Source organism: Lampris incognitus, chromosome 14 (genome assembly GCF_029633865.1).
Source record: "Lampris incognitus isolate fLamInc1 chromosome 14, fLamInc1.hap2, whole genome shotgun sequence".
NCBI classification, from domain to species: Eukaryota; Metazoa; Chordata; class Actinopteri; order Lampriformes; family Lampridae; genus Lampris; species Lampris incognitus.
The window spans coordinates 35047765-35071395 of NC_079224.1; the positions used below are offsets into that span (position 1 = coordinate 35047765).

Sequence of the window (23631 nt, forward strand, 5' to 3'; positions counted from 1 at the left end):
AGAGAGAGAGAGAGAGAGAGAGAGAGAGAGCGAGAGAGAGAGAAAGAGAGCAAGAGAGAGAGAACTGAATATATTAATGTCTACCCAAGTAATTAATCTCATTCATAATTCAAAAATCCATAATTAGCATGCCCCATCAACGCACTTTGCATCTCTCCCCCTCTGCCTCTCTCTCTCTGTTTACTTCTATGCTTCACTTTTCTCTTTTTCAGCATTCCCCTTTCGTCCCCATTTCCCTCCCTTCGCCTCCTGCCATGCCACCGATTTCTTTCTCCATCTCCATGGAAATCTCTTCATTTTTTTCCATCTTCTTCCTTAATCCTTCCATCTCATTGTCACCTCTCCGCATGCAACCGTGCCCTGTCTGGCTGCCCCCACCTTAACACCTCCCTTCCCTCCCTCTGCCACCTCCTCTCCTCCTCTCTCCCAACTGTCTTTTTTTCTTTCCCCTCACTGTTTTCTATTCTTTTTTCTGCTCTGTCGCATTCAATTCCTCAAGGCCTCCTTTCGCTGAATGGCTAATGGCACCCTGCTGAGCAGTGGATAGAGGGACAAAAAGAAAGAGAGAGCAAGAGAGAAGAAGAGACAGATGAAGTGACAGAAGGACAGAGAAGCCAGATTGTTCTACTAATAAAGTCTTCAGATTCCTCTGGGCCGAACCACATCACCTTCAGCCAAAGTTGGGCCTTGCTGTCTGAATCTAAAGCAATGTCCACAATCAGGCTCCCACTGAGAGATGGACAAAGGAGAGCGATGGAGAAGAAGATTGAGTAGATGTTATTGGCACCCCCCCCTCAAAAACACAGAAAACTGTCTGCAATTTACTGTTGAATAATCTCTATTAAGATGTATCAGTCACCCAAAACTCTAAGACCAAACAGACCAACCTGAGCACAGCCTAGATTGACTACAAGAAAGCCTATGACTCAATGCCCCACACATGGTTACTGCAGTGCTTGGTATTATACAAAGCCAACAGGACACTAATAGCCTTCATCAAGAACTCAATGCGGCAGTGGAAAAACGCTCGAGGCCAACTCAAAACTCAAAGACAATCACACAGGTAGCCATCAAATGCGGCATATGCCAAGGTGATGCACTATCCCCACTGCTGTTCTGCATAGGCCTGAACCCTCTCAGTCAGAGCATTACAAAGAGTGGATATGGATACAGGTTTACAAGTGGAGTTACCACCAGCCACCAACTATACATGAACGATATCAAGCTGTATGCCAGGAATGAGTGTGACATTGACTCGCTGATCCACCTCACCGGGATCTACAGCGATGATATCGGGGTTTCATTGGACTGGACAAGTGTGGTCGAATGGTGGCAAAAAGAGGAAAGGTGGTGATCACTGAAAGGGTTGAATTACCAAATGGCAGGATAACAGATGCACAGGACAGTTACAAGTACCTGGGTATTCCACAGGCAAATGAAAATCACGAGGAGGGAAGCAAGGAGGTCAGCTACAGCCAAATACTTCCAGAGAGTGAGGCAAGTCCTGAGATGCCAGCTCAATGGGAAGAATAAGATTCAAACCATCAACACATGCCCTACCAGTCATCAGATACCCAGCTGGAATAATAAAGCTGGCCAAAGGAGGAGATAAAGGCCATAAATATCAGGGGATGAAAACTCCTCGCAATGCACAGAGGGTTCCACCCGAAGTCCAGCAGCATGAGACTGTACGATAGGTGAAAAGATGGGGGGCCGAGGGTTAGTGAGTGTCAGAGCCACTATCCAGGATGAATCAAGGAACATCCACAAGTACATCAGAAAGAGGACACCCCCCCAGGGACAAACTGCTGAGTGAGGATCTCAGGCAGCAGAAGTCAGAGAGTGTGTAGGAAGAAGAAGAGGAGGTATCATGGAAGACCAAGCCCCTCCATGGGATGTACCATTGACAGATAGAAGATGTGGTTGATAGAGAAATCTCACCAGTGGCTAGAAAAGGCTGGGCTGAAGAACAGCACTGAGGCTCTGATCATAGCAGCACAAGAACAGGTACTCAGCACCAGATTGGTTGAGGCAGTGGTCTACCACACCAGACAAAACTCGAGATGCAGGCTGTGCAAAGACACCCCTGAGACAGTCCAGCACTTAGTAGCAGGGAGTAAAATGATAGCTGGGGAAGCGTACACTGAAAGGCATAACCAAGTGGCTGGGATAGTGTACAGGAACAGCTATACTGAATACAGACTGGAAGTCCCCAAGTCCAAATGGGAGACACCATCAAAGGTGGTTGAGAATAGCATAGCTAAGATCCTGTGGAACTTTAAGTTCCAGACTGGCAAGCAGGTGCTGCCTAACCAACCAGAAATTGTGGGGGTTGACAAGGGACAGAAGACAGCAGTAGTGATCGGTGTAGTAACCCTGAGCGACGGCAACATCAGGAAGAAAGAGCACGAGAAGCTAAAGGAATACCAAGGGCTGAAGGAAGAACTAGGTCGGTTGTGGAAGTTGAACTCCACAGCAGTCCCAGTGGTAATAGGAGCACTAGAGGCTGTGACCCCCTGTTGTGGGAGAGTGGCTCCAGCAAATTGGAGGAAAAACATCTGAGGTCTCTGTTCAGAACAGTGTGGTTCTAGGAACAGCGAAGATACTGCACGGAACCCTCAAACTTCCTGGCCTCTGGTCGAGGACCCAAATTTGAAGAAGACACACACGACACAAATAAGAGTGAAAGGGAGATTTTTATATATATATATAATCTGTAGGCACAAGACAAGATTTTGATATCGGAAGCATTCTGGTTTCCGTTTCAGTCCGAGTAGTATTGACCAATCATGTTTGAGTAGGTGGTGATTTCTATAGGAACATACTTTGATTGCATGTTGGTAACAGTCCGTGTGGGGAGCAAAGTGACCGAACACACTGGCCAAAATGCCGTCTGGACCCAAAACACCAACAAAAAGTATTCATGTTTGTATATTGTGTGGAGAAATGTTCAACTTGTGTCGGCTACTTGTGAAATAATCCGGTTGTAGACCTCATCTCTCAACTCCATTCTCACATCTCAAGTTGCTTATCCGACTGTAAAACAATTACAGGTGCAGGGAGGAGGAATTCGTCATAGAAAACGGAAGCCAGCAGCTACACCAGAAGCCCCAAAATATTGGCTAAATTGTCTCACAAAGATTTAGCCTCTAGGTTCCAATATTGAGGGTTGAGTGATAGAGGAAAAATTAACATGGGGGGGGGTTGCAACTGCAACATTGAAATGATTATCGGTGATTTTTATCCTGTTGAAATATGCCTTTTTGATTATTTTTCCCCACTCACATTTTTGGAGCAACAGCTCTTCAATGTATTAGCATTCTGTAATTGTTCCTCTACATGATGTTTTTCATCAGCAAAAAGCATTCAAACGTAATGACACACCCACAGGAAATGCATCAATTCTGCTACAGAAGGAAAAGAAGGAAGTTGTGTGTTGAATGCAAAAGAGAAAGCAATGGGTGCTAAAATACCAAGCCAAATATTTAATTTTTGATTAGTTTTAATTAATTAATGTTTGATATGGATTCATATGTTGTTCAATATTGCCATGCCAGATGACATTATTGATCTGTTTTCTTGTCGGTGTTGCACCAAAATCTGTGACCGCACATGAATATGTGACATGGACGCTTTCAGCCCATTCAGGATAGCATCCGTTTCAAATGGAACTGTGGGGTGTTCAGTATGAAAACTGTGAAAGATAACCAGTTCAAAAGATAAGCAGAAGTTACATAACTTCACCAGATACATGGAGATTTCAACTTGTTTTGCTCCATTTGAAAAGAATCTATCGCTCTAGCAACGATAAAGTTGATTTTAGAGGGGAAATAGGTCTGTTTAATACTGTGGTTGACCCATTTATGAGAAAAACTACATTATGTTATTTATTAGACAGACTAGACTATCTTTCTTCAAGATTAGTCATGAAAAAAGTGAACCTTTTGAGTTTTCATTTCCTACCAGGCAGTAACGTGACTGATGGACTTAATTCGCCTTACACTGCATCCTTTGCAGTGTGACTACTGCACATGCATACATGCACACAAAATATACTGTTCAGCATCACTGCCATTTTGTACAAGGGCATTTGGAGAGACAAACTTTGTAGTGGAACAAATTGTTTGTCCTTGACAAGTTTGAAAACGTACATAAAAAAGACAGGAGCAGGGGAAGCACAATGGGACTTTGAGGTTCACGGAGAGAAGGGGAAGAAAGATAGAATAAGAGAAATCATCTCCCATCAAAGGCCTCGTGATCTGACAGATCAAATTGTCATGTAAACAGGGGCATCAATAATGCAAGTCCTCTGACGGGTACTGATGCGAGCCTCTGAAACTGAACAAGATCTCCCAAGTGCAGGGGGTTTCTTCTCTCTTGATATATCATTTACAAACCACCAAGACGGCATTAAATAAAATCAATACTCCAGTTTTGTTTTGTGGTTTTTTGTTTTTTTTTCTTTTGCTTTCTTGGATGCATCAGCAAAGATAAAGAAAGACCAGGTATGTTTCATACATCTCGGAAAGATGCCTGATAATTGAGTTGTTTTTTGAACAGAAATAGGAAATCTTGGATTCCTCTAACTTAAAAAGGCATAGAAATAAGCACAAGTTGACAGTTGGTGATATTGAGAGTCGTTAAGAAAAGTTTCAGTCCTGTTTGATCATGAGTGATAAATTGGTGCTTGTTTCTGCATGTCTGTTGTAATGCCACTAGGAGGCGCCATGCAGTCTGCTTGAAGAGCTATGCGTGTCACCACTTGAGACTTAAAGCTGACAACAAGCAGCAACCCCCTGGTCTGAAAAGTGAAGCCAATGCGGAAGTGTCATATACCTGCATTCTGTCTAATGGCCAGCAGGGTGAGAGGGCAGTTACAAAAAGAAGCCTGGCTCCGCAGACTCCCGTGTTAGAAACAAACATAAATATAGCCTGGTTCAAAAAACGGTTTTGGATACTATAGCCAATTTCTCCCACTGTGATAACATATGAAAATTCCCCCCCATTCAGTTATCTGTTTACCTTATATTGAGGGTTAAAGTTATGCATAATTAGGGGCGTGTCTGGTTCGAGTAACAGGTGGGCCAGGTCCCTTCCAGACCCCACGGGTCTCATTTATGAAACAGTGCGTAGGATCCTTACGAAAAATTTACGTGCGCACAAAAGCCTAAAATGGCGTGCGCAAAAAAAAAAATCGGACCGAAATGTGTGAGAGGCATCGTTATACAATCCGGCTTCAATTCACCACCTCACCCTCTGCGTTTATGTAAAGGTGAGCACATTCTCCCATCAAATTTGTTTTTATAGATAACACATTTTGCGTGGGAAGTGGCATGTGCCTCTTTTAGGATCTGTTTTGTGCGTACGCAGTGCGTATCCAGGACTGTTTACATTTAAATAGCCGTCAACTTGTTTTTGGTGTTGTCCGGGCGGTTGATCTAGCCATATAAAAATTTCAGCCAATCTCTTAGTTGCACAAATATTGTTCATGTGAAGTGGCCATTTCAAATGGGTTTTGTTGTCTTAGCGTGCGAGTAATTTGGCATGAGCCGCAGTCAGCCAGGAAATGCCAAAGTGAGACTCGTGAAACTTGTTGGTTGATAATCATCCATGTAAAATATTCTTTTCCGGCAAATCTCTTAGTTACAGTTATATTGTTCATGTGAAGCAGCCATTTCGTGTTGGTCTTGCTGTGTTAGCGTGTGATAAATACGGAATGCGACTTCACACAGGGGAGACAGGTGCCGTCAGGTTGCCGGTATAGGTGGGCCTGCGTCGTCTCCTCGGTTTCTCAGTCAGATCTACCCCTTGCTCCTCACCAGCTCCACCCTCCCGTCCAAATATGGTCACGTCTGGTTTTAAAAAAAACCAAGCTGACGGGAAAATGCCAAACTCAAGGCTTCATATATCTATACCCCACCTCCCAATTGTATCTGGCCAATCACCCCGCTCTTTTTGAGCCGTCCCGGTCGCTGCTTCATCCCCAGGGGGAGCCCCGACCGACCAGAGGAGGCCATAGTGCAGCGACCAGGACAAATACCCATAACCGGCTTCCCACCCACAGACACGGCCAATTGTCTGTAGGGACGCCCGGACTCGAGGCTTCATAACGGTAGTTCACAAAGCAATGGGTGACGTCGCGGCGGCTGAGTTCACTCTATGGCCAAAAAAACAACAACATATAAAAAAATAAAATATATATATATACACACACACACACACACACACACACACACACACACACACACACACACACACACACACACACACACAATCAATCTACTACTACTACTACTTTCGGCTGCTCCCGTTAGGGGTCGCCGCAGCGGCTGAACCGTTTCCATTTCTTCCCGTCTTCTGCACCTTCCTCTGTCACACCAGCCACCTGCATATCCTCCCTCACCACATCCATAAACCTCCTTTTTGGCCTTCCTCTTTTCCTCATCCCTGGCAGCTCCATATTCCCCATCCTTCTCCCAACATACCCAGCATATCTCCTTACCTCCACACATGTCCAAGCCATCTCAATCTTGCCTCTATACACAGCCTATGGCTGCGAAATTCCACCGGTGTCACTCTTCAATACAGAAGAGACAAAACACGTAAAGCCCAAATCAACTTCCACAGACAAGATGGTAGAAAGTGACTGGGAAGGCAGTCAGTATGAGTCAGACTAACAGTGTCCTTAAAAAAAACAACGCCTGATGTACTGAGCTGCCGTCCCAGTGCTCCCAGTCTTACTGGCCATGTGCTCAGCTGATGTGACATCACAGCATTTACACAAGACATCCGGGGGATTTCTCCGATAGGTTCACGTAGTTCACATGATGGCGTTCATGAAATCATCAATTCTGCTAAAAGACTGGCTTTCAGAGATGGATATCTTAGTTGTATGAGCTCTTTATTTTCAGCCGTTTGCCTGAATTATTAATTCATATCATCACCTTTATCATAGTCTATCTTCGAATGGTACCTTTAATGCAGTCGCTTTTCCTTTAAACCCCCCCCCCCCCCCAAAAAAAAAAAGATTTTCCAGTGGCATTAACTTAAGCATGGCAAATATCCTAGTTGGTCTTTAACTGTGCCAAATTATAGATGAAGTTATTCTAAATAGCCTGATTTCAACCAAACCCCATGCAGGCATAGCTGCAGCCCCGCCCCAAAAAAACCCTCCAACAGCCAATCAGTTCGTGTCAGTTTCAAACTCTGACCGACTGCAATTCATCCCTGCTGGTCTTTTTCTTGCACCGTCACCGTGCACATCTCAAAACAATCCCTTGAGTCTCAGATCCGCTCCAGAGATCAATCGGAGTCCTCCTGTTGGAGCAGGAGTAATTTCCTCCGGTGAAAGATGACTTCCACCCAGCACAAAGGGGAACGAAACCAAATACGATTTGCCGAGATGAGATAGCCGACTTTATGACCCGGCCATGCTGGATGTGGCGGATGTCGGGCTCAAAATAAATAAATAAACAAAAAGAACGAGGATGAAGTCGAGAAAGATGGAGCGCAGCAGACAGATTTAAGAGGAGTTTTGAGAAATGGAGGCTGGGGGGATGAAAAGGAGGAGGTACAGAGGTGCTCCTGCCATGATGGCACGACGTTAGAGGAACTAGTTCAAAGAGCCAGCCCAAGCCAGACTGTGAGGGCAGGGCTCGAGAGAGAGTGTGCGTGCATGTGTGCGTGTCGATAAAGACCAGTGTAAGTGTACATCTCCCTGTGCTCGTGAGCGCGTGTCTCAGAGAGAGGAGCGGCTTATATTAACCATAAGCCGTCAAGCTCTGGGTGTCGCACTTCAAACGAGATGGTGCAAATCAAAGGGTGTCTCTAGGTCGTGTGCATGTCTGCTTGTGTGTGTGTGTGAGAGAGAGAGAGAGAGAGAGAGAGAGAGAGAGAGAGAGAGAGAGAGAGAGAGAGAGAGAGAGAGAGAGAGAGAGAGAGAGAGAGAGAGAGAGAGTATTGCAGTGCTGCCTCTAAGGTAACAAGCCAAAGATCAGCGCCAGACCTGGCCACCCATGGCATCTCTGGCTCAGCAACAAGGGCATTCTACAACATGCACACATGCACACACACACACGCGCGCACACGCACACACACACACACAGGTCAAAATCGGAGACATTCTGATAGACATAGATACATTTGTATCAGTCCACCACATGATTTAGATACACTTTTCTCTATCCCTCTCAAGCAAATACAATTCTAATTCTGTGTGTGTGTCTGTTATACCCCCCCCACACACACACACACGCACACACACTCGCAGGGTTCTGTTCTTATGCTTCTGAGTTCACTTGAGCAATGGCAAAGTGCACTAGTTGTCTGTCTGTGAGTGGGTTTGATAGAAAGAGAGAACGCGAGAGTTTGAAAGCACAGCTGCCCCAGGTCCTTTTTCCTAAGTAGACTTTTGAGAAAGGAGGGAGGGAGAGAGAGAGAGAGAGAGAGAGAGAGAACATAAAAGAGAAGAGGCCAAATGAGAGTAAAGAAATGCAAAGCTCAAAATCACGTCTTGTTCCAGATTCTCCCACAAAAGACGGCCCAGCACCTCTAACTGAGAGAGAGAGAGAGAGAGAGAGAGAGAGAGAGAGAGAGAGAGAGAGAGAGAGAGAGAGGGAGGGAGAGAGGGAGAGAGAGCGAGAGATGAGACTGGAAGATTAACATGGAGGTAAGCGCAAATGGGGAAGGGATAGTGAAAAAGGAGCGAGGTATAAGGAGATAGACAGAAAAATGAAAGGAGAGGAAGGGGAATAAAGTGAGCAATAGCAGAGAAGAAAAGCAAGCAGGATGAGGAGGAAAAAACCTCTGGGTGAGAGAGGGAGATGGAAAGAGGAGGGAGAAGGCAGAGGGGGGCTTAGAGAAATGAAAGCAGAAGAGCAAATGATAGATAGAAAAGGAAGATGGTTACTTTACATAAATTGCTGTCGTTGGGTTTTCTCTCCCCCTGCCTCAAAGGAGGAAGATGTGTGGAGGGGGAGAGAGAGAGAGAGAGAGAGAGAGAGAGAGAGAGAGAGAGAGAGAGAGAGAGAGAGAGAGAGAGAGAGAGAGCATTCAAAAACATCTTGCTACGGTTTGCATTAGAGCCCTTTACATGATAATCATAAGTGCATCACGGCGCTCTTAGTCTCGTTTTAATCAGATGGTAAATCAGAGATGTTTGGTAGCAAATGAAACCGACTTCAGAAATGTGGGCAAAACGGAGCATAATGAAGTGATAATGTTCACCATTAACCGACCATATTACGTAGAATTATGCATTGATTTTCCTAAGCGATAGAGTTGAGCACTGGGGGGAAAAATGGCTCCCCCCATAAGCAGACTATAATACTATAATCAGGCTGCTGCACGACTCTCTCCTGAATTTCTCCTCATTCAAGGTTCAATGTGTTCTCCGTTTAACGGTGTCAGCTGAAGTACAGCCTGTCTGTTGCCCGTTTACAACGCAGAAATTTCATTACAAATCTAATTTATGTCTCGTGCTTTTAACGGTCATTAACAAACACATCGTTTAGAAGTGAACTAAACTTGGTATGTTTCCACACTCGCTGTCAGCCTCTCCACTTCCTGCTACTGAGACAAGTTAATAAAATTCATGTTAAGTTATGCAAAGTCAGCATGTGGAAAAATGATAGTATGAATTATTCACACACACACATATCTATCCATCCATCTATATAAACATACAGACACATGCATGGACATTAACCTGGTCGGTTGCAGCGAGTCGGCAGCTTGTCGAGAGAAAAATGAACAGCAAGCGAATGAGGCAGACCAGCAAAAACATTTTTACCAACGAAAAAAAAAGGATTTACACCATCCACAACTGAATGAAACACCTGTCATGTATTACTGATGCTCTTTCCCCTCGCTGTTTTGTTGGGGGAAAGGGAAGTCCACGAGGGGAAAGAGCATAATGCAATATATGACAGCCGTTTCATTCAGTTGTGGATGGGGTTTTTTTTCCCCCTGCATGCTGACTTTAGTAGTTTTTCCCATCATGCATATCCGTTGTATCATTTTGCACACCGGCTTCATTGTGTAGATTTTGGACAGAGGGCCACCGCTGGACTCAGCTTTACAACGGTGTCTCATGGGACAAGTGAACAGCAGTGTTGAACATGTCCTTTAAAGAATAAACCCCCTAGTGTCTCAGTTAGACTGTGTCCATGGCTGTCCATTATCTATGACTTCTTTATTGAGCTGGCTAGCTAGTTTACGGATGGTTACTACTACCTATGGTCAGTGTCGGCTGCTACTCCCAGCAGGTTGAACCAGGAAGTAGATCAGCAATGTCATCCACCGTTGATCATATTGGTGGCCCTGCTTAGAGCTATACCCGAAGAGGAAACACCAAGGGCGGTCTGACAGGATGCGGAAGCGGGGCAGGCTAAGCTAACTGCTAGCCCATGCAGACAGGCAGTTCTGATAACACCGAGGGCGGTCTGGTGGTGGCCTCCCCTAGCATTGACTGCGTTTTTGGTGTCACCATGTAGAGTGCGGGGAGGTGTGTCGAGGGTGTCTGGCTGGGAGAGCTGGCGTGGATCGGCTGGGGAGCCTGGCTTGCAGCGTCCGGTGGGCCCAGGGACCACAGCCCCTGCCCGGAGCTGGGCTCGAGGAGGAAACACCGAAGGCGGTCTGACAGGATGTGGAAGCGGGGCAGGCTAAGCTAGCCCATGCAGACCGGCAGTTCCGGCAGGCATCTTGGCTGGCGTTCGCTCTCTTGGACAGTGGATTTTTTTTTTTTTTGTAGTTTGGATGTATGTGTTCCTGTAGGTTTTGGATATATATTTTTGTCTGTGTTGCACTGCTGTGGGCTAGGGGAAACGATATTTCGTTTCATTTCATGTATGCAAGTACATGAAATGAAACGACATAAATGTTCCTGATTCCTGATACTGGACACTTCAGATAGTAACCTTTTGTTTCCACTTCCAATTATGCGGTTTATATAGCTGGCTTAAATTGGACTTGTTGAAATATGTCCGACGCTCTTCAGTTGTCCCATAAGACCCAGTTGTAATGCCGAGTCCAGTGGCGGTCCCATGTCCAAAATCTCACAAGTGAAGTTGGTGAGTAAAATGATTTCACAACTGATATGCGCAATGACAAAAACTGCAGGTTATGAAAAAAGAGTTTTGTGCGCTGTTCATTTTTCTCTGACAAGCTGTCGACTTGCAGCGACAAGTGGTCACGTCTCAGAAATCGGGACTCACTGACCAGGTTCATATCCATGCATCAATCTATCTACACTTGAGAAGGTCAAACCATCTTGTGTGAAAAACCCAATCTAACCCTCCTTTAATGTGTGATTTGCTTTAAAACTCGGTGACCCATTGTAACTCTCCTTATGACTTCATTCACACCCGTCATACATTTATAACAGCCAGCTGTTTTGAAATGCAGTTTAATAGGATTCGAGTTAAATGCTGGATAGCATCTTCCAGCAACACAGTCTGCTGGTGGACTGAGGACACCTCCATCTCCTACCACCTCCACCTCCTCCCACTTTGGCTGTTTCGCTGTCAGGCAACTGACGACGCTCTGGGCATTTGGTTAGGGTGAGTGGCTAAGGTTAGGATGAGGGTGAGGTTTGGCAGTGGATATGGGGAGGAGTTGGAGTTGTCCCCAGTCGACCAGCAGACCCATCTCCCTTCCACTCCTCTGACACCATGTGAAAATCTGGGCACTGACCCTTTATAACTTCAGTATCGTGATGGCTGGGCTCGAATACGGAGCATCTGAATTAGCCGAGGGTCATGAGGCAGCTGAGCGGGTTGAGGCGCATTGGCAAATCCAAGTCTGAAATCCCACCGAGCTGTAAGGCTTGAATTCAGTTTATTTGTGCAGAAATAAAACCACACGAGGGCAAAATTAAAAGCTCATTGAGCTAAAACGCTCTTAAAAAACAAAAACAAAACAAAAACCTGCATACAAGTGGAAAAACATGCCAACTGTTCATCTGAGTCCACGAGCAATCAAACAAAAACTGAAGGTGCTCATAAGTGTCTAGCCCCACAGAAGGAAAATGGAAAATAAAAAAAAAAAGAAGAAATCAATGATGTAAATCCACAGCTGAATGGTTCACCTTCACATAAATGACAATCAGATGGTGTAAACATGTAGGACTGTGGTTCTCAATCAGGTCCTCAACCTTTTTCTGGTGAACCATGAAGATCTACTTAATCTTGCATTTATTGCATTTCATGAAGTCCTTAATCACCGGTTCTCAATCAGGTCCTCAGGTACCACCAGTGCTATTGGCATTGACTACATTCACCCGTTGTTCCAGGTGTAAAACCTGCATTAAAGGAGGCAACAAAAGCATCCAGATCAGGTAGATCTTGATGGTTCACCAACATGAAGAAGATTTTTTTTTAAACATGTAGTCCTTAAACAAATTCCAACTAGTTTCATTCTTTTACTTTGCCCAAAAACTCGCACCACAGCTCCAATACCAACCACGGACAAGGTTTTAGTACCATTTAACAGAGATACCCGTCACCACAAACCAACGCTGCTGTGATTGTGGGTATTGCTGTTGTGAAATTGTGATGCTGGGTGTTTTTAGAGATTCACATTGCTAAAATAAATGTGGTTTGTTCATACTGTGTGTTTGTCCAGGTTGTCTCCAGTGATACGGGCTCTATCCCCTACAGAGTATTTCATATTTTTAAAGCTACAGCCATGTTTGTTTATAGACTCGAAAAAGAACAAAAGTAACTCGCAAAGTAATTACTCAAGTAGTTTTTCATTAAGGAACTCAGTGTACTCTTACTTTTTTTTTGGACCCCCCCCCCTTTTCTCCCCAGTTGTACCCAGCCAATTACTCCACTCCTCCGAGCCATCCCGGTCGCTGAGCCACCCCCTCTGCCGATCCGGGGAGGGCTGCAGACTACCACATGCCTCCTCCGGTATGTGGAGTCGCCAGCCGCTTCTTTTCACCCAACAGTGAGGAGTTTCACCAGGGGGACGTAGCGCGTGGGAGGATCACGCTATTCCCCCCCAGTTCCCCCTCCCCGGTGGTGCCCCGACCAACCAGAGGAGGTGCTAGTGTAGCGACCAGGACACATACCCACATCCGGCTCCCCACCTGCAGACACGGCCAATTGCGTCTGCAGGGACACCCGACCAAGCCAGAGGTAACACGGAGATTCGAACCGCCGATCCTCGTGCTGGTAGGCAATGGAATAGACCGCTACGCTACCCGGACGCACTTGACTAACTTTCTTAAATCAATACATTTACTTGTACTCGACGTATATTATCACTAAAGTAGCAGTACTTCTACAAAAGGAGGACTTGCCATTACTCTTTCCACCTCTGTATTCAAGTCGATGCAGACACCACAGTACCCGTGCTGGTGAATATGGCGTGCCGGTGAAAGTGGCGTGTGGAAGTGACTCAGCCATCTATGTCAACTCTCAATGCGTTTTCAACAATTGGCACTTGTCATAGTCAGTCCCCTTTTATATCACAATCCTTTCAAAACACACAATTCTTTGAAACCCACAACTATGTAAACATATCCCTGAACCAAGTGACTCACTGAGCTCACGACCGCAAGCCAAAGTCTGACACAGCAATGCAACCTCAAACCTCGAACCTCGAACCTCGGTGCTAATCATATACAGCCTGACGGGGACCTCTGTGGGATCGAGGCGCGTACGTGCAACTAAGCGTCCAATCTTCCCGGGCGTCTTTAAGGACTGTCAACCAGCGGCACTCTCAGCCAGTAATGGGCCCATTAATAGACGGGAGAGAGGGAACCACGGAACCAACGGAGGATGAAATGGAGTGACAGATCAGGATAAATAAGTGATGGAAGAGTGGAAGCGGCAATTGGGGCATCAAAACACATCAAGAGCTCCTCCACTTGGTCAACCCCCCCCCCTTCTCTCTCTCTCTCTCTCTCTCTCTCTCGCTCTTTTGTTTGGTCTCAGCTAGCGCGCTCGCTCTCCCCTCTGGTGTTGTGTTGTGCCCTCCCCTACCAACTCCACCCACCCTCTCCTCCCCCTCACGCTGCCGTCCCCCACTTTCTCCCTTTGAAGATGCTTTGTCTCGGAGTTGCCTCTAATCTTCAAGTAGGGTGATCTAATAATGGATGCCCTGTGTGTGTGTGTGTGTGTGTGTGTGTGTGTGTGTGTGTATATATATGTGTGTGCATGCCCCGTGTATGTCAAATGCGTGTGCAGTGTGTGTGTTCCACTTAACTATAGCGTTATCTAACTGATGTGGACAGTTGTGTGCACGTGTGTGTGTGTGTGTGTGTGTGTGTGTGTGTGTGTGATGATAGAAACATGCATGTTGATGCTCTCAACTATATGGCCCAGGGTGTTGTTTGGATGTCAATCTGAGTACTCCCTGTGTCTGTCTGAGATGGGGGCGTTGTCTAGGCGGTGTGTGTGTGTGTGTGTGTGTGTGTGTGTGTCACCGCATGACGGCTGGTACAGTCAACACACACAGACAGCTGGATACCAGCACCATCCAGAGGGAGTGGGGGCGGAGAGAGGACCGCGGGGTGAACAAGAGAAAGAAATGGCAGAACAAAGACTAGTTTATAGCTCTATCAAAAAAACAAAACAAAAAAACAAAAAACGAATACTCGGTAGCCAATGTAATCTCAAAATAAGGTGAAAAAAATCCAACAGTCCCCATCTTTCCTCAACACCGCCGCCACGAGTGTGTATGTGTGTGTGCGTGATAAGTGGGTATAATACCCAGACAGCGTTCAGAGCCTATCCGTCTCCCCATTTACATACTTCCCCACCTTTATTCACCTCTCATCCATCCAAATGAATTCCTCCATTAGAGAGAAAAGATTGCCTCTTAGCAGAGTTTGTCAATGAGGGACACGAAGGCTCATATCCGTCTCATCCTTCAAGTAATTCTGCACAGCAGCGCCAGCCAAAGACCATTCTGGATTGTAAAAAGACAAAATAATATCTCGTACGAGAGAGGCCTAATTCAACTGCATGTGATGGAAAGCGCGGCTCGATACCCCCGTTTTACGGGTTCAAGTAAAGATGGAGGGAAGGGCAAGGCGATATGAGAGGAGAGGGAAGAAGAGAGAGACAGGCGGTGGGGGGATGGGGGGGTGATGATGGGGATGACAATAATCGAGATGGACAGATAAGGCGGGGAGGGAGAAAGGAAACAAAAGGGAGGCAAAAATAGTGACGAGGAGAGTAGTAATGATGGAGACAGGGGGAGAAAGGGGTGGAGGGAGGAGGAGGAGGAAGAGGAGGGTGGAGATGAAGACAATGAGCAAATGAAAGAACAAGAGGAGAGGGGCAATACACATAAGGAGACACAACGAAGAAGCGTTTCGATTGAAACAGATGGAAATGAGATCACCAGCGCAAAAGATGGATCCGAGTGTGTGTGTATGGGTGTATGTGTGTGTATTTGATAAGTCAGTGATGTGGACGACTAAGTGACAATGTCTAAGTAACAGCAGTGGCATTGGCTCCTACAAGCTGCTTGGGCACCTCTTCCCACAAACACACACACACACACACACACACACACACACACACACACACACACACACACACACACAAACACACACACACACACACACACACAGTCAAAGCCCTTGCCTGCGGCATTAAGGCCATCATGCCACATCTAATAAAGGTTGAGTATGGACTCAGTAGGCCATGGCACGGTGTCCACTTTGCTCCTCTTAGGCAGCATTTGTCTTAATCCTTTACTTCAGTGTGCATGCATGCACATGCATGTCTGTGTGCGTGCACGTGTGTGTGTGTGTGTGTGTGTGTGTGTGTATTTATATATGCACACATCAGGACATGTACATAAAAATCAGCCTATAGTAACCAAAACTAGTTGTCCTTTCAAACCTGCTTCGGCCCAGTTACACTGATGATCCACATTGTCTCAGTGGGCTCACTTATCATCCATCTGATATACAAGCACCGCGTGTAAAAGAGCCACTCGCTCCATTTAGAAACACTTTTGTCTCTCTCTCACCGACACCAGTGACACCAGTAGAAGAGGAGGAAGGAGGGTCGGGGCAAGCCTTACCAGAATTCTGTCGTCCGATTTGCCGCTGCGGGTCTCCTGTTTGACTGCTCGCACGAACTTGATGGCCTGCTTATCAAGTACCCTCCTGATGCTCTCTGGATAAAGAGACAGAGTAAATAATGACCTACTGCAACACATACAAACACACTCTCTAAAACACACAGATACACACAGCCAAAATTAAAAACAAACCAAAAAACATGCAATGATAGACACGCACAAATACACTAACAAACACAGCCACCAGATGACAAGACGTCATAACGGTGCTATTTTTAGCTCGACCCAAGGAAAGACGTGGCCCGGTGCATCTCAGGGGCACCGGCTGCCATCTTTAGGAGCCACCATCAAGCTCAGTGAAGTAAACTGGAGCCCTTTCCAAGTTGGGGTTTCTTCAGTAGGAAGTCATCGCCATACATGATGCAACCTCTGAAAGACTTACAGCACACACACACACACACACACACACACACACACACACACACACACACACACACACACACACACACACACACACACACACACACACACACACACACACACACACACACACACACACACACACACACGAACTGGGGCCACCTGCACTAGAAAAACCGATGAACCCATGGTATGGAGACATGTTTTGAGACAAGAGAGTTTCCCCAAGTGTCACGACAAGTCTTGTGTCAGTTTTTTCCCCCTTTTATTTAGTTCACTGTGCTGCTCATAACTCTCGCTTCTCACATCCACTAACAGCCTTGAACTTGGCTCCCACACTTTGAGTGAATGGAGAGAAAGGAGAAAACAGGGGAGGTGGGGCTGGCGAGGGAGATTAGATGTAGGCATGGTGGCAGATCGAAGGAGGGATCAGCCAAAAGACAAACAAGAGTTCTCGGGCCTAAGCCGGGCGAGATCCAATCACTTAAAACTTTTAAACACCCCCCCCCCCCAGTGGGTCGACCTCGGCATCTGCCTCCACGAGGGAGAGGGAGGGGGGGCAAAAGAAAAAGGATGCGTCTATCACCCATCCGCTTCCATCCACACCCCCCCTCCTCCCTTTGATGGACCCCGTCACTCATCCCTCTCCCCAATCCCCTCACGTCTTGTCCTCTTAACACCGAGGGCTGGCAGGTGCGATGGCCTAATGCCACGTCTTATCACTCGGCCAGACAGACGGGAATGACCGGGTCGATTTGGGAGCCTAGGAAAACACGGGGATTTGTTCACAACGTCAAGATAATTAGCATTGAGAGGCACCCCCTCCCTTAACACTTGATCGGGCGTAATCCAGCCTCCAACGTGTCTGTACTGTATGTGTGTATGCAGTGCAGTGGTGTGGTGTGCTGCGCTTTGAAAACACCCAACGGCATATTGAAGCCAATCTCTTTAAGCGGAAAAGGTCAGTCTCTGGGTGCAGACCCGAGCCTGCTTTTTTTTTTACACCGGCAATATACTTATTACACAAAATGCATGCACAAAAACTCCCCCAGAACACGCACGCCAATGCATACAGGTAGGCCCCTCTCTGTGGAGGACAAAATGAGAGCCAAAACGCGCAGGGGTGCAACCCAAAACATGCACATAAACCAACACGCTGCCGTGCTCCTGCACGGTAACGCACTAAAATAACACGCACAAAAATACCCCCCCCCCAAAAAAACAACACCTCCGTGTGCACGATGCATTCCTTTCGAAAAGCTGAAGCGGTTTTTTCAAGCGCAACACTCTCGTCCCTTGATCGATATTTCAGCGTCACCGTCTCCTGCAGCTTTTCGCAGCTGTTTGAAATTAAAGTTATCTATCCTCTTTCCACGGGGAGACGCGTCTACTTGCTGACTCATTACGCGATCAAACGCGCGCATGAGGAAAAGAAGAATGGCACCGCCGCCGACACAAGTGCAACTTGATGGAAAGGAGGGAAACTATGAGGCTGTAAATGCAACGCAACATCTTGGAAAGACGACGCGTTTCCCCAAACGCGTTCTGCAAACGACTTGCTCCTGCGTGCGCAGGTGTCGCTGGATGACAAGAGGGAAGAAAAAAAACTGCCAACAGTTTCAGCGCCTACCTGTGATTTCTCTGCTGACGCTAGTGAAACCTGCCGCGGTGGTCTCCTTCGAGGCCATGGTGCGACCCTCCTGTCACCCCTTTTAATTCTCTTTTCAGTGTGATTCCCTCTGTTTTTCTCTCCCTCCCTCCCTCTCTCTCTCTCTCCGGTCACTCTCGTCTTCGCCTGCTGATCATTGGAGTGCAGCAGCTTAATGCGTGCGCACTGGCGATCCGAGCACAGCGCCCATAAACATAGAGAGCGAGAGAGAGTGAGAGAGAGAGGGAGAGAGAGAGAGAGGGAGGGAGGGAGAGAGAGAGAGAGGGGGGGGGGTTGCGCAAGTGCACTCTTGCAAGTTCCATCGCCACCGAGTGATGCCGATTCCATCGTTAACGGGGAAGACGGATATTCCTCACCGCGTGGCTTTCTGTCATCCGCCGCATGATCAGATTAATCAGGGGTTTAATGAGACTGGTGTATGTTAAGGAGCCGCGAGACATCGTCCTCACTGCTTCAGAACGGGCGGCTGAATCACACAGGGTGTTGATTTCGTTTCATGTTGTTGGGGAAAAGTTTTGCAATTAGAAAAGTCGATGGCCTTGTGTCAGACTAGCGGGTTTACAAGAATGTTCTCACTCTGTGCTGGCTTGAGAAAATGAAGGGAATAGTAGCTGAAGGATGAGTAATGTGTCATTGTGTTGCTATACCAACCCTCTCTCTCCCTCTCAAAATGATGGAAGATATGGAAACTTTTTGCAGTGTGTGGTGCTGTAAAAATGTGCTTTGCTGTATTGTTGATGATGAGCTGATCTTGGGGAGTGTCCCGAGATGATTTAGATTCTGTGAATCTTGTGTTACTGACCATGTTGGTCTTTATCCTGCTTGTTGTAACTTCTTTGTAATTTTTATTAAAGTATTGTTGAAAATCAAAAATCTCTCTCTCTCCAGGCCATGATGGGATTTTTTGGGGGGGGGGGCGAGCGAATTGGTAGAGTAACAGTGACGTATGAGTCATGCGGCTATATGAATGACTACTACTTCTTTTTGGGCGTCCGGGTAGCGTAGCGGTCTATTCCATTGTTTACCAACACGGGATCTCCGGTTCAAATCCCTGCGTTACCTCCGGCTTGGTCGGGCGTCCCTACAGACACAATTGGCCGTGTCTGCAGGTGGGCAAACCGGATGTGGGTAAGAGTGGGATAATTGGCTTTGTACAATTGAGAAGAGGGGAAAAAACTACTACTTATTTCTTTCTCCCCAATTGTACAAAGCCAATTAAAAAAAAACCCAAAACAACTACTATTGTACGAAGCCAATTATCCCACTCTTACCCACATCCGGCTTCCCACCCGCAGACATGGCCAATTGTGTCTGTAGGGACGCCCGACCAAGCCGGAGGTAACACGGGACCTGGACGCCCTATGACTCGTACTTATTGTCAATTCTTCCAATTCTTCACGCAACCCAATGTAATACTTGTCGTTCTATGAAACTGCAGCCAAAACTGGATCCACATAGAAACATTTACCTCCTTTGTGTCTTACAAGACGTCCTCGCCAAGATTCACATTGTCTTCTTAATTGGTTTTATGTGTAGATACAGACAGATAGATAGATAGATAGATAGATTAGACAGACAGACATATAGATGGATGATATAGTTAGCTAGCTAGCTAGCTACATAAATAGAGAAATGGATGAAATAGATAGATAGATATATACTTTATTGTCCCCATGGAGAAATTTGACTTGGACTCTACAAAGCTAGACCCGTCAGCATATATAGTCACACAACTCCAGCAAAGAGAAGACATAAAGAGTACACAGGGGGGAAAGATACACAACCTGAATGGCTTTCTCTCGTCGCACACTTTTCCCCCTTGCTCTGTCGTCGGTGTGGTTCAGCCCGTCGGAGTTTTTGTAGTGAAAACAGATCCACAGCTAAAGTTCGTGAGCCGAGGTAGAAGCCTGAACCACAAGAGGCGGTCGCGGAGCTGCTACTTCCTACTTAGCACCTCCAACGTTTGATAGTCTGGCGAGTGAACGGTTGTAGCTGTTAGCTTAGCATGTTAACCACTGTAACCGGTTATTTTCTTGCCCGGTGCGGGATTCGATGCGGGGTGTACTGCACCATAAGGCGACATCACTAACCGCTCCGCTAAAGGGTCAGACCCGTTAGCTAGGGGCTAACGTGTCTTATTAGTAGTTTACAGTCGTCACCCTCCCCGAAAGCGCGCCCTCGCGCTTTGTTATTCCCACGCTCCGAAGAGACTTCTGAGGATCTGCACACTTCCGGATCCCACCGCTGCCACCAATGTAACCGGTTATTTTCTTGCCCGGTGCGGGATTCGACGGGGTGTACTGCACCACAAGGCGACATCCCTAACCGCTCGGCTAAGGGGTCAGACCCGTTAGCCAGGGGCTAACGTGTCTTATTAGTAGTTTACACCACATTAGCAATGAATGCACACAGATAAAAAAATAGATTTAGAGTCTATACTTCTATAAAAATAGTCGATATAATCAAAGAGGATAAAATTAGCTCATGAAAAAATGATAATTGTATGTGTGTGTGGGTTTTTTTTGTGTGCCTGTGAGCCGTATGTAGCCTGACGGATATGGGGCGAGACCAAACTGAAAACTGACGCTAAAGGGGTACCCAGAGCGTTGCTAAGTGACGAAGACGGGTCCTGACCAAGCGTCCGTGTGTGACGCGTTGGGAGTGAGACTGTGTCGAACCTGAGGCATCAATCAGTTTGTGTTTGTGTCCTGCAGTACAGCCTCTGCTCAGCTTAGGCTGCTGTTCACTGCATGTGCAAATGAAAGCATGCACTATCAAGGGCGTTTGTGGTTTTGGAGTCATCTTCAAACACCGGCCCTCAGGGGTCCCCGTAGCCACATACTGTACTACAGCTGTACAGTTTGCCATCCATCTGCGTTAATGCTCCTGTGTATTTGCATGCAAGCGTGTGTCAGGGACCTTGAGTCTGCATCTCTGTGATACATTGCGCTCTCAGTGTATTCAACTCAATTCGATTCAGTGCGATTTATTGTCATTATACCATCCCAGTAGCTACAACAAAAAGTCCTGTTCGCCAGTCTCTCTGGTGCAACATAAAAGCTTATCCAAAGGAGTTGAATCAAGTGCAACTGGACTTGGTGTATATCCGTGAAGACGTTTCGCCTCTCATCCAAGAGGCTTCCTCAGTTCGTGCCTTTCTGACTAGACCTCTAGTCATGACCTGGATGAACGAAAACATTCACAGACAACATAAACGCTTAGTGCAGACACTAACACAGTAAAAAATAATATTATGTCGTTGTCATGGAAATTATCGCACAGGGCCATTAAAAATTCTCATTATTGCACAACCCATGTCTATAGTCAGACTTAGTAATCAGTGAGTGAGTGAGTGTGTGTGTGTGTGGGGGGGGTCCACTAGCTTTGCAGCTCTTGGATAGAAACTGCTCTTTAGCCTGCTGGTCCGTGACTATATGGTCCGGTATCTCCTACCAGATGGCAGGGGGTCAAACAGGTGGTGGCTGGGGTGTGATGGGTCCGTGGTGATGCTCTCGTCCTACATCTCAAAGATGTTCTGTATGGGTGGCAGTGCAGTCTCAGTAATATGCTGGGCTGTTTTCACACGCCGCGTGTGCAGGCATGGAGGAGCAGGGGAATAAAAGAGAGTCCAGTGCCCCGGGCAAATCTAACCAGTTAGTGTGTGGATGCTTTGAGGCTGTGATTGACAGACAGATGGGATGTTATTTGGGCCCGGTTTTGAGGGGTTAAAAACTTGCGCACGGCTCAGCTCCGAAATACACTTTAAAAGGATGATCCATTACTTATTCATCAGTACGGAGTGAACATCTTCAATAGGGCCCCAATTTACTTGGCTGTCTGGATAATGTTCGTACATGGATATGCTTGTCTAATGGATAATGGGTTTTGCCAACACACGGCTCCTACAAAGAACAACGCTAGGCCAGGTTTTTGAAGCAGAGAAAACTCATTAGTACGCCTTCTTATCAACCCCCCCACCCCCGTTTCCCCAGGCGGGGCATTGTTTGTGGTCCCGTTTGTTTCTGTGTTTGTAACGACTTTACAGAAACACTATTGAGTGTAAACAAAATCATAGTACAGGATATTGTCCTAGAAAAGGGCCTGTTAAATTTTGAACAACAATTGAGTTGTGCTCTTGGTGAAGGTGAAAAAGTTTTGGTTTTTTTTGGTCATTATTTGGTCGAAAAGTGTCCAATTTACTTCCAATGGGGGCCAAAATGTTAATTTTCTGCATAATGTTTCTGTCTCTGTGATTTGATTATCAATTTCTATAGTGGAAAATGTATGGTTTTTTTTGGGGGGTTCCCCCTTTTTTCATCATTATTAGAGATCAGGCAGGAGTCTTCATGGACGATAATGTTTGCGGATGACATTATGATCTGTAGTGAGAGTAGGGTGCAGGTGGAGGAGAGCCTGGAGAGGTGGAGGTATGCACCGGAGAGAAGAGGAATGAAAGCCAGTAGGAGCAAGACGGAATACCTATGCATGAATGAGAGGGAGGACAGTGAAATGGTGAGGATGCAAGGAGTAGAGGTGATGAAGGCATATGAGTTTAAATACTTGAGGTCAACTGTTCAAAGTAACGGGGAGTGCAGAAGAGAGGTGAAGAAGAGAGTGCAGGCAGGGTGGAGAAGAGTGTCAGGAGGGATCTGTGTCAGAAGGGTACCAGCAAGAGTTAAAGGGAAGTTTTGCAAGACGGTTGTGAGACCCGCTATGTTATATGGTTTGGAGACAGTGGCACTGATGAAAAGACAGGAGGCGGAGCTGGAGGTGGCAGAGTTGAAGGTGCTAAGATTTTCATTGGGAGTGATGAAGAAGGACATGTGTGGAGGAGAGATGCTGGGTATATTGGGAGAAGGATGCTGAATATGGAGCTGCCAGGGAAGAGGAAAAGAGGGAAGCCAAAGAGGAGGTTTATGGATGTGGTGAGGGAGGACATGAAGGTGGCTGGTGTGATAGAGGAAGACGCAGGGGACAGGAAGAGATGGAAACAGATGATCTGCTGTGGCGCCCCCTAACGGGAGCAGCCGAAAGTAGCAGTAGTTTCTTCGTTTTTTTACTTCCAATTGTATCCGGCCAATTACCCCACTCTTCCGAGCTGTCCCGGTCGCTGCTCCACCCCCTCTGCTGATCCGGGGAGGGCTGCAGACTACCACATGCCTCCTCCGATACGAGTCGCCAGCCGCTTCTTTTCACCTGACAGTGAAGAGTTTCACCAGGGGGACGCAGCGCATGGGAGGATCACGCTATTCCCTCCAGTTCCCGCCCGAACAGGCGCCCCAACCGACCGGAGGAGGCGTTAGTGCAGCGACCAGGACACATACCTACATCCGGCTTCCCCCCCCTAGACATGGCCAATTGTATCTGTAGGGATGCCCGACGAAGCCGGAGGTAACACGGGGATTCAAACCGGCGATCCCCGTGTTGGTAGGCAACGGAACAGACTGCCACACCACCCAGACACCCCGACTGTTTTGAAGACGGGTGGGGTCTAAAGT

The 23631-nt window shown here is 46.8% G+C and overlaps 1 protein-coding gene across 1 annotated transcript in view; it reads right to left on the bottom strand.

The window, feature by feature from the left end:
• Nucleotides 1–18152, bottom strand: part of carmil3 (capping protein regulator and myosin 1 linker 3) — a 130098-nt gene extending 111946 nt beyond the window's left edge. The window contains exons 1-2 of the mRNA XM_056293867.1: nucleotides 18095–18152; nucleotides 16045–16139 (exon numbers count right to left, since the gene is read on the bottom strand). Of these exons, the coding sequence (XP_056149842.1) occupies nucleotides 16045–16139; nucleotides 18095–18152 (153 nt within the window). The remainder of the gene's footprint in view (nucleotides 1–16044; nucleotides 16140–18094) is intronic.
• Between the last annotated feature and the right edge of the window lie 5479 nt (nucleotides 18153–23631).